General features: G+C 36.0%; 2 protein-coding genes across 2 annotated transcripts; both read left to right on the forward strand.

The window, feature by feature from the left end:
* The first annotated feature begins 4,727 nt into the window (after positions 1–4,727).
* LOC117240871 (hematopoietic prostaglandin D synthase-like) lies at positions 4,728–7,466 on the forward strand. Its single transcript, XM_033506885.1, has 3 exons — positions 4,728–4,869; positions 5,827–5,994; positions 7,399–7,466. Exons 1-3 carry the CDS (start codon positions 4,728–4,730, stop codon positions 7,464–7,466), a joined length of 378 nt encoding a protein of 125 aa, XP_033362776.1.
* Positions 7,467–7,885: 419 nt separating this feature from the next.
* Positions 7,886–10,141, forward strand: LOC117240872 (glutathione S-transferase-like). The gene is made up of 2 exons (XM_033506886.1): positions 7,886–8,082; positions 9,100–10,141. Exons 1-2 carry the CDS (start codon positions 7,906–7,908, stop codon positions 9,265–9,267), a joined length of 345 nt encoding a protein of 114 aa, XP_033362777.1. The 5' UTR covers positions 7,886–7,905; the 3' UTR covers positions 9,268–10,141.
* The last annotated feature ends 939 nt before the right edge of the window (positions 10,142–11,080 follow it).

Genomic DNA, 11,080 nt, shown 5'->3' on the forward strand with positions numbered 1-11,080 from the left:
TTTATACGTAATTTTTCTAAAATCGCAAAACCATTGACAGATCTCACAAAAAAGGACACTCCATTCTATTGGACCGATAGACAACAACTTGCATTTGACACACTAAAATAAAAACTCTGCGAAGCCCCTGTACTACAATATCCAGACTTTGACAAAACATTCACATTAACAACAGACGCAAGTAACGAAGGGTTAGGAGCGATACTCTCCCAAGACGGACATCCATGCTGTTATATATCCCGAACTTTGAACCATCCTGAAAAGAATTACTCCACAACCGAGAAAGAGTTATTAGCAATAGTATGGTCAATCAAAAGACTAAGACAATACCTACTTGGTAGAAAATTTAAAATTCAAAGTGATCATCAAGCCTTGAAATGGCTAAAGAATGTTAAAGACCCCTCATCGAGACTCATGCGATGGCGTTTGAGACTCGAGGAGTACGATTATGAAATCGAATACAAAAAAGGAAAAGAAAATACAGCTGCAGATGCTCTATCCCGATTGTATCCTATCACTAATGAAGAAATCCAACCCAATGTAGAAAACCCGGACTATTATGACGAGTATATAGACTGGAAAATCAATATCACCCCAGCTCCGATAACTCAAAAACCTAACAGACCACACTTTAAACAAATTACAAAGACCGAACTGGGAGACTTTAACGAACAGCATTGGTTGCGTCAATTAACCAAACACTTTATTAAACACCGAACCGGACGCTTACAAATAGGAATAAACGACAATAGCTTCAGCACGTTAGAAAAGGTAAATATTCAACTCATGCTAAGGTTTCTAACAACTAGATTCCCTCAAATTAAATTAATATTTGGACAAGATCCGCCAGTAGACTACGATAACGAACAAAAACAAACGATACTACGCGAAAATCATAACGAATTAGTAGGACACTTAGGTATACACCGCACCGTGAAACGAATACAAGAGCACCATCACTGGACAAACCTAGAACAAGACGTTACAGAATTCATACAAAACTGCGAAACCTGCCAACGAGAAAAGCTAAATCGTATCAGGGCCAAGGAACAACCTATGATAACTGACACACCCCTTAATCCTAATGACAAAATCGCAATGGACATATTCGGACCTCTCACCAAAACCAAACGGGGCAATCAGTTTATCCTGTCTATCCAAGATCAATTAACCAAATATCTCATCCTCATACCCTTAAAAGACCAAACAGCCAACTCAATCATTAACGAACTTTTGGATCACTATGTGTACATATTTTCCGCACCAAAAAGTATTCTGACGGACATGGGACGAAATTTCGTATGTAAATTGATGGACACATTTGAAAGGGCTTTCAAAATCCGACACATAAAAACCACTTCTTTCCATCCACAATCTAACGGATCCCTTGAACGAACGCATGCCGTAGTAAAGGACCTTATTCGAACTTGTACGACCGACCGACAGAACGACTGGGATGAAAACTTAAAATTAATATGCATGGGATATAATACTTCAGTACACGAGACGACTGGACATATCCCATTCGAATTAACATTTGGACGACAAGCTAACATGCCATCCTCAATATCAACCACTCCTAGCCTAACCAGAGAACAATTGTTTAACCTCTGGAAAAATCGACACAACGCCTATATAGCTAAAGCAAGACGAGTTACTGAATCTAACAAAACGCGATACCAGAGGGATCAAATGCGGAAAATTATTAAAACACAGACGATATTCCGAGTAAAAGATAAAGTATGGGTACATAACGACCACAAGACTAACAAGCTAGACCACGAATGGCTAGGACCTGCAGAAATCCTCTCATCCAATCCACCCACCTATCTTATCGAATATTCCAACGGTCACACGCAAAGAATCCACGGTAACAGGCTAAAACCCTATCTTTCAGGAAGAAGACCATAATATGGATCATCATAACACTCGAGTACATTAGAAGCGATCTAGAAGTAAAACCATTGAATTACGCCAACATATTCCTGGAACACATTGACAATTGCTATCTGTACAACGAACAAATAGATATCACCCTTATAGTAGGCCTTAACGATCCAATTGACCAAGTTAATAGATTACAACGCGTAATAGATTTAATAGACCGTCAATGTAAACCACCTTGCGCTTACACACTAGAAATAAGTAGCCTAAAATTTAAGTACAGAAATCTTCAAAACCTGACTCGGCAACTCAAATTATTATTGCGTTATAAAAGCAAACACGGATTGCTCAATGTCATAGGCTCAGTATCCAAAACTTTATTCGGAACTATCGACGAAAACGATTTAGAACTCATTAACAAGAACATCGATACATTATTTGATTCCAACAATAAAATAGAAACAATTCTTAGTAACCAAACCGCACTCATCAAACGCGTGCTAGACAATACCAAAACAAATCAACTTGAAAACTTAGCCAACGATATACACAAGATTGAAAACCACAATGAAAAAAACGAAATATTAGTTTCCCTATTAATTCAAACCGAATCTACCATATCAGAACTCCATATAAACATCGACGAAATTTTTAACACTGTTATGTTAGGGAAACAAGGAATCATAAACCCACAAGTTATAGAACCTGAACAATTCTTAAAAACACTTGACCAAATAACGAGACAAAACTTTATGACTAACCATATCGAACCTTCAGTTCAAAACTTTCAACTAATTCTAGATCTAAGCAAACTAAAGGTATGGATAAGAGATAACAAACTTATATATACAATAACTGTGCCGCTTTTGGAAAACAATGAATGGAAAATAACTAAAATTTACCCGATACCTTCCAAACAAAACTCTGTATTCATTGCGCCTGTAATAGAAACTGATTTGATACTAACCGACTCAGAACAATACACCTTTGTCGATAGTCACTACTTAAACAAATATTGTAAACGAACGGCAATCATCCACATTTGTAAAAGAACTCAACCGAGTCACAATAGAATCAATTCACCTGAATGCAGATCAGAATTAATTACTAATCGACAGACGGTCAAAACTTGCCCGACTGCTGTCTTCAAGCTGGAAGAATTGACGTTCGTACCTTTGCAGACGGAAAACCATTATATTATTATTCCTGCGAAAAATGTACAAATCGACGTGTTATGTAAGACACATAAAATCCTAGAAATTAGACAACCAAGCTTAATTAGCAGTAAAACCGGGTGCATAATCACATACGATCATAATATTATGAAAATAGGAGGATCACATAAAAATATCTCTTACGAAACCAAATTTAAGAATAGCATATACAGCTTCGAAGAAACAGATGTTCCAATATTAGAGAAAATATTAGAAACAGCTCCAAAAGTAACACACAATTTTAACCAATATAAAGCCAACCTCGACACATTACAAACACAAATCAGTACCCTGCAATTTGAGCGACGCATAAATTCATTGAAGGAATATGGCATATCCACACTACAAATATTAAGAATCATAGCCCTAGGACTAGGAACAATATATGTAATGTACAAATGTAAACTTTTCGAATGTCTACGCCGATCATTTCCTAAAAATGTACGTATCAAAATACACTGCCCTACCGCTCGCGTAAACAGGATCGATCAAACATCAACAGTACCAAGGACGGCCATCTTCCAAAATATCACCGAAGACGAAGATGAGGGGATCATTCAACTTAGAAGACCCACCAGAGCCTTACGCTTTAGCGGAGCAAAGCGAAGCTAAGGAGGGGGGAATGTCACGGTGGTCGTGAGAACGCAACAAAAGGATAGTTATGTCTCACATACCTTGGCCAGCAAAATGATGGCTAAGCAGTAATAGAAACCCTATGTGACCGGCATCCAGCGATAACCCCTCCACAGGAGCCGGGTCCTTGATAAAAAAAAGTACCTCTCGAGTCGTTGCGAGACATTCTTTTCTGTGCTGTTTGACCATTCTGTATCGTTACTCTGTCAGTGTTCAATAAATCTTCTAATAACAATCAAAATTTAAGTACGAATTTCTCACCTTGCGTGCGGAACGTGAAATTACCCCTAATCGACGTGACAAGAGCAAGGGAACCTGTCCTCCCGTTGGTCACGGATTCGTTATCAAGCCTGAGGCCCTCGTCACTAGTGTAACTATCGACAATAAAGGTACCCCACGCGCGACCGGACGATGGAGAACTTCAACGCAGAACCGCTACCTCCCGCGAGCCCTCACCGGGAGGGCGCCTCGAGCTCGGACTCGGAGATTCAGACTCGACATATATATTATTATATATATTATATATACTATTATATCTATATAATATATGTATTTATATCTATAAATATATGTATAAATATATCTATTTAAAAAAATAAAGTTGACCTTCATATATCGCCAATAATATCGCGTGCGTAAAAAGAAACTAATTACATTTAATTCTTTTTTTACATTTATTTATTTTTTATTATTATTTTTTTCACAACTAATTACATTTAATTATTACATTTACATACATTTAACTATTATTACATACATTTACATACATTTAATTATTATTTTTTTCATAATTATATCTCGTTTGAAATATTTTTCGACATAATTAATTGTTTCAAAAACATATATTCCAGCCTTCTAAATGATTTATTTTGCGTATTATACGAATTATTCCATCTATAAATAAATTGTTCTCTATACACACAAACACGCACACAGTCTGTTAATTACACGAGTTAATTGTAACATTTTTCTCGATAAGTTGACAGAGCAAGGAAAATGAGCGACGAACATACCTACAAACTAATCTACTTCAATGCCCGTGGTCGTGCCGAACATATACGGTACATATTTGCATATACTGGCATCGAGTATACCGACGAGAGGATCCCCGAAGAACTCTGGCCTGAATACAAGGATTGTAAGCGTGAAGAATCGATTTTTACTTTCATCGTTCAACTCTCAGATATCTGCCATTTACTCAAACTTTTCTGTATATAAAACTTTCGTTTCACGTGCAGGCTAAACTTACTTAAAGTAAAATTTCATACGGAATAAAGTCGAACTTTTCATTAAGTCTTGCTTCCGTAATATCGTGTTTATCGAATACCAACTTAATTCACTTACGATTCTCGAATTTTTGTGTTGCAATCTTTATTGTTTTCAATGAATCGAAGCATTTCGAATATTTTGAGAAAACCGTAAATAGGTGACTTAAAATAGGAATACAAAAATACTTCTACGTTTCTCGTTAATTTAAAAACTTTTTAGGACTTGTCGGAAAAAAAGGATAAAAAATTGAAATCAGTTCGGAAATGAACAAGAACATAGCTAAAAAGTCGAAAGAACAAAGCAGACATAAAATTCGATCTTCCGTTGCGACATTTCTATCGTAAATAGTATAATAAAAGTTTTACGCAGCATAGTCTTCGATATAATCTTATATGTCGCTTGCAGATAGAGAAACAAAAAATCAACGTAAGTCTGTAAATCAATCCTGTCGGTGTAAAACACAAAATTACGTTCGCAAGAGACATTCGATTTATATTCCTTGCATTTCAATTTTCATTACAAGAACCGTGTACATTTTCTAATATTTTTTCCGTGTCTGGTATTATCTTTTATCCTTGATTTTAAAAACTTTAGGTTCTTCCCAACAGTCAAAAACACGCGATACCCTGTCCATCGTAATCGTAAGAAAAGAAAAAAAGGAGAAAGAAGACATTTCTGTATTTCTTTACTAGGTCATGTTGATTAAAACCGAAATGATTTCGATTCATCTATTCACAAGAACGCAACGGCCTCGGAAGCTGTGTTGTGATTTCCTATCGATCGTTTCCCTCTACACAGTGTTCATATGAGCCATGTTTGTTCTTAGCAATGCCTTATAAAAAGCTGCCTGTGCTGGAGATAGACGGGAAACCGGTAGCGCAGAGTAACGCTGTGGCGCGATACTTGGCGAGGAAGTACGATCTAATGGGAAAGGACGAATGGGATGCGATGATATGCGACGAGCTCGTCGATACTCTTGGAGATTTGAAGCAAGGTGAGTAACTGATGAGATGACTTTGCATTTGTCTCACCACAGAGACAGACGTTCAAGAATTCATTGTGAAAAGACGAGTACAAACAAGATACGTATGTCTTTCCGTTAAGCGAATGTTACAGTTTGTTTGCAAAAGTCAGTTTTTAGATTATAGAATCGTAGATAGAATTTAGAGGATAGAAACTTTCAGTAGTCACTTTTAGTTTAGTAAAGTCTTATCGACAATAAGCAGACTACGTTATGATACAACGATTCCAACTGAAGATTTCTATCGACATCACGAATTCGATGGGTTCCAAATTTTCTTCTCTGCAATCTCAGACGCTCAACTCGAAAGAATCTTTTAGATCCCCCGACAAACACTCGACTCAGGTTATCTATTATCGTAATCTTCCTACGGGATTTTTTTTAACTGCGTTGCGTTAACGAATAACGGGATAACATCACGTTTCTCTCAACGCCTTTCAACGTTCTACAACTTTTATTCTTTGCAAATCCCTGTCTCTATATGATAAACGCTGGTTATCCGCGGAAGGAGCGAGGACAACGAAGTGTTACTCGATGATCAAAGACAGGAAGATCCTGGTACGCGATAACGTTACTAATTTCCAATTACGATATGTGTGATTACGTAACATCTGCTGTCTGCATAATGCGTTAACGATCCGCGCGTTGATCGCATAAATATAAATCGAAGGGAATGGAATCGCTCGAAACTCATGCAACTATCCGCAGGTGTTTAAAATCGTGTTTCTACACCGCCAACGTAACGTCACGTCAGTCGAATCGAAAAATTATTACTAGACAGAGAAGGTGAACAAAAAACGAGGTAAATAGGCTACCGATTGAATAATATCATAACGATCGTATCTCTGGTTTTGCTCGTCTTTTATATTTGTTTCAAATGTATAAAATATAATCGTATCGATATCGTCCACGATTAAAGCCATCCATCCGCCATCGACGAGGAACGAACGATTATATTTTATCATTTATGCGAATTCTTCTCTTCTCTTCTTTCTCTATTTACGCCCCTCGCCTTGCTTCGTACCACCGATGATTCACAATTCGATGCACCTGAACAGCTGGAACGTCGCAGATTTTTCCGTACGATAACAAACGTGTTTTTGATGGCCTGCTTTAAGCCGTGACGATCGCCATGACGTGCATCAATTGTCGAATGATGTAGTGCGACGATACTCCTACGCAACTTTTTTTTACGCTGTTTTTTCCTCTATTTTTTCTTCCTGTGTGTTATCACATGATCATAAGATACCTGTATAGAAGATGCAAAGAGTCTGTGAAGAATTTACAGATATTTAAGATTATCATAATGATTAAGCAAAAGCTAAGACGCAAAATATTGCTCAAGATGTAATTATGTAATATTTACTCAATTTCTAGAAGACTGTTTATATCTTGTTGTTATTCTTGATATGGAGATAAATATAGTATACTTTATTAAGACCTAGATAAAAGACTTTTTTCTCGTTACTCTTCTCTTACTTAATCACTAAGAGTTATGTAACGTTTATTCGATAATTCTGCTTCTCCTGACCTTTCCACAAATGGTTGTTTATATCTCGACATTCTTGGTACTTTTAATCAAATTTTAATAACAGTACTTTCCTCGTCAGAAGTAAATAAAAAAGCTCTACGTAGAAGCAAGGATTTACTTACATTTCCTTTCTCGAATCTCAGTTAGCAATGTTGTTCCTCTTGAAAGATTTTCCAAGTTTCCAAGACAATTTCCACGCTGGTAACATTGTATATATTTCAAGTATCGTGAACCACAGGAACTTGTTGAGGCAATATTGAAGAAAGCAAAGAGAATGAAAAAATTGTAGGAACTATGAGAGGCTACTCCATCTTTCACAACTTATTTTCTCTTCGTTTGGGGGAAAAACACAAATGAACGTAACGGTTGGTTTCATATACGTTTCAGATATCTGCTACTATCGCATGGAGGAGAATCCTGAAAAGAAGGAAGCGAGGAAGAATCAACTTTTGAACGAAACAATACCATTTTACTTGACTAAATTCGACCAGATTATTGGCAAAAATAAAGGATATATCATTCCTTCTACCGTAAGATTTTTTATCCAAATTTAATGTTAAAATTTTTAGTCTTTGTGCAAACTGGGCCATGTTGTCCATAAAAAATTATTGAAACTTTGTTGCGACAAGACAGCTTTAATTGTTGAGAGCAGAGTGTATCTTTAAAATTCACTCCTGTTAGTTTATGTACAAATGAATTTGCCAAGATTTTCAGCTTTTAGATAATTATTCATGTATCTTCCTCATCAAGTTTGATAAAAATTATTACTATCGTAATCAAAGCAAAGATTAAGATATGTAAGATCATTTCTCTGGATATGACACTCTTGTTTAATGAGTGATAAATGATACCATTCGAAATATCATATTTATATAATATATAATGATACTTATAAGTGTAATCACTTAAGTACAGATATCTGAATTTTTCTCACTGTCACTGACATAGATACGTATTATCGTTCCTTAGATTACTTGACCAGTTTATTTCTTTCATCATTGTGTTATTATATAATAATAATAAATAGTCACATTAAATTAATTTAGTATGATTATGATGTTTAATAATACGTGTTTCATTGCAAAATATTTAGCGATTGAAGGGCTCATAGGAAACATGAAAGTGAAAGAATACTAGAATCTAGAGTTTACGATTTCAATTTCTTTAACGAGATATTTATCATATTACACAATTCCTGTAAATGTATTTGTAATTATATCGCCGAAGAATTGTATTTAATTAAGCTATGAAGTTATGGAATCGTGAGAAGGATTATTTTTATAGAACTGTCTAATTTCCATTCGACATTGATTGATTACTCTTTTTTACATAATACCAGTTTTGTCATTTTTAATTAACAAATACCTCCAAAGGTTGAAGTTTCTAAAATTATCCATTAAATTCTGACAATAAAATAAAAATCCAAATTCTTCCTAAAAAGCTAGTGATCTTTAGTTAAGAGTTCGATTTTTCACATTTTTCAAGGTAAATTAAAAAATTGTTTAATAGAGGAGGTACAAAATAAATGTATACAAACCTTTTTTCAGACGACATGGGCGGACTTCGTATTTGCAGCGGCCCTTGAAAATTACGAGTATATGTTTGGGGCACCAGCTTTGGATAAATATCCAGCTCTTCGAGCATTGAAGAAAAGGATTCATAGAATACCGGCCATTTCTGATTGGCTGATTAGGCGCCCATTCACAAACAGCTAAAAAGCTAAAAACGTGTGGAAAAAAGATGACCAGTACACCAGTATATATATATGTACGCTGGCATCGCTATGTTGGTAAATGTTCGATGTTATACGTGTCGTAAAATGTAACAGTTCTATTTAAAAAAAAAATTTCGTTTCTATGAGTACGTTAAAAGTTTAACTATAAAAAGTCTCATCTGAGCTGTGCTCCTTTATGGAAGGTATTATTGTGTTTGAAAGAACACAATATATAATAAATGTATGTATGTTGTATAATAAATGTATGTTCTTTCGAAAAAAGTTCGAAAATTTTCTTTCTTTTATTCGTACTTAACTTTTTAATAAAATGCACGATTAATTCTTGTGTCTCGTTTAAACAGCTTTTGGTCTATCGTTATTTCGAATTATTTGAACATCGTGTGAATTTACTATTTAATTTTACAATATCATTTACTATATAATTTTACAATTATAATTTTACAATATCAATAATTTACAATAAGTGAGGGAAAAATCATTGAATGTTATATCTAGATGTCTATATACTATTTTAAACAATACTTAACTCGAGATACTCGTTTCGTCTCTTCATGATACTTACTGGCAATACCCAGTACAAATATGATGTTCTTTGAAAATAAAAAATGGATTTGAAAACGTTAATGCACGTAAATTAAATTTGGTTTGGACATATATGACACAATTTGTATGGACAATGAAGAGTACGAATCTACGAATTTCGAGGTAAAAGTATTGATATATGTATCGATATTTCTGGTCGTTACAATATCTCTAATCAATACAAAGTTCTAACTGAATGTTAGAATGTTAAACGTTAAAACGTTTAAAACGTTAAAATGTGTATCGAATCGTTGTAATTCCAAAGATGTCAATTGATGTAATGTAATAATAAGGTATAAAGTATAATAAAGTATAAAGTATAATAAAGTGTAAAGTATAATTTCGTCTGTGGTATAATCTTTCTATTCCATTTTGTTACGTCGCACCGCGAGCAATATGGCAACCAGATGTCACCATATACTCGCAGCGTATCCTCCATAGTTTCAAGTACCTTCCATAAATCTCATAGATTTCCTAGAAAAGGTCCTTCAAACCAAACAAACGTCTGTTTCCGAAGAATTTCTAAAGACTATTGTCTACCCCGACTGGACAAGGGAAAGTTAATTTTTCTCACGTATGCTGCAACTTTTCTCCCACTAACCACTTTCTCTCGAGGGCGGTTAAGACCCTTCGTTAACCAATTAACAACGAAGCCACTTCCTTCACTCTCCTAACTAAAATCGTCACCAACAACTCCGATGGTCCCGTGCGCTAGACACACCCATCCTTAGCTTTCCTCCGAAACAGCATCGTCTCCCAAGACAGTTCTGATTTCACATCCTTCGAACGGTCAATATCCTTCCACCGGATAGGACACACCCACAGATCAGTCACTCATTCATCTCGTACATATTCTCAACGCAGTTCGCTGTGGAGTGCCGAAGCGTGCAGACGTGTCTCTAGTGCCCAGCGTAGTTCGAAAACAACACGTGTCGCCCAAACGTCGAAAGAGAACACAGCTACGTGCCCCTTACCCCCTAGGGAGAAGAAAATCCCACGCACCTAACCCCAACACGAATACTAGCCTCACAGCCTCACGACTAGTTGTTCATTCCGAATTAACTAGCTCGATGATGGCCCAGCAACCGCGACCAGGCTCTCCGGAGCAGACTCGCAGCTACCCCGAGCTACCCCCCCCCCCGTGGCAGAAGTGTAGCAGAACTCTCCGCACTAACGACGCTAACACTACAAAGAAGAGGAAAATAGAACCA

Source organism: Bombus vosnesenskii, unplaced genomic scaffold, assembly GCF_011952255.1.
Source record: "Bombus vosnesenskii isolate JDL3184/JDL3185 unplaced genomic scaffold, Bvos_JDL3184-5_v1.1 scf7180000015037, whole genome shotgun sequence".
In the NCBI taxonomy this organism is placed as follows: Eukaryota; Metazoa; Arthropoda; class Insecta; order Hymenoptera; family Apidae; genus Bombus; species Bombus vosnesenskii.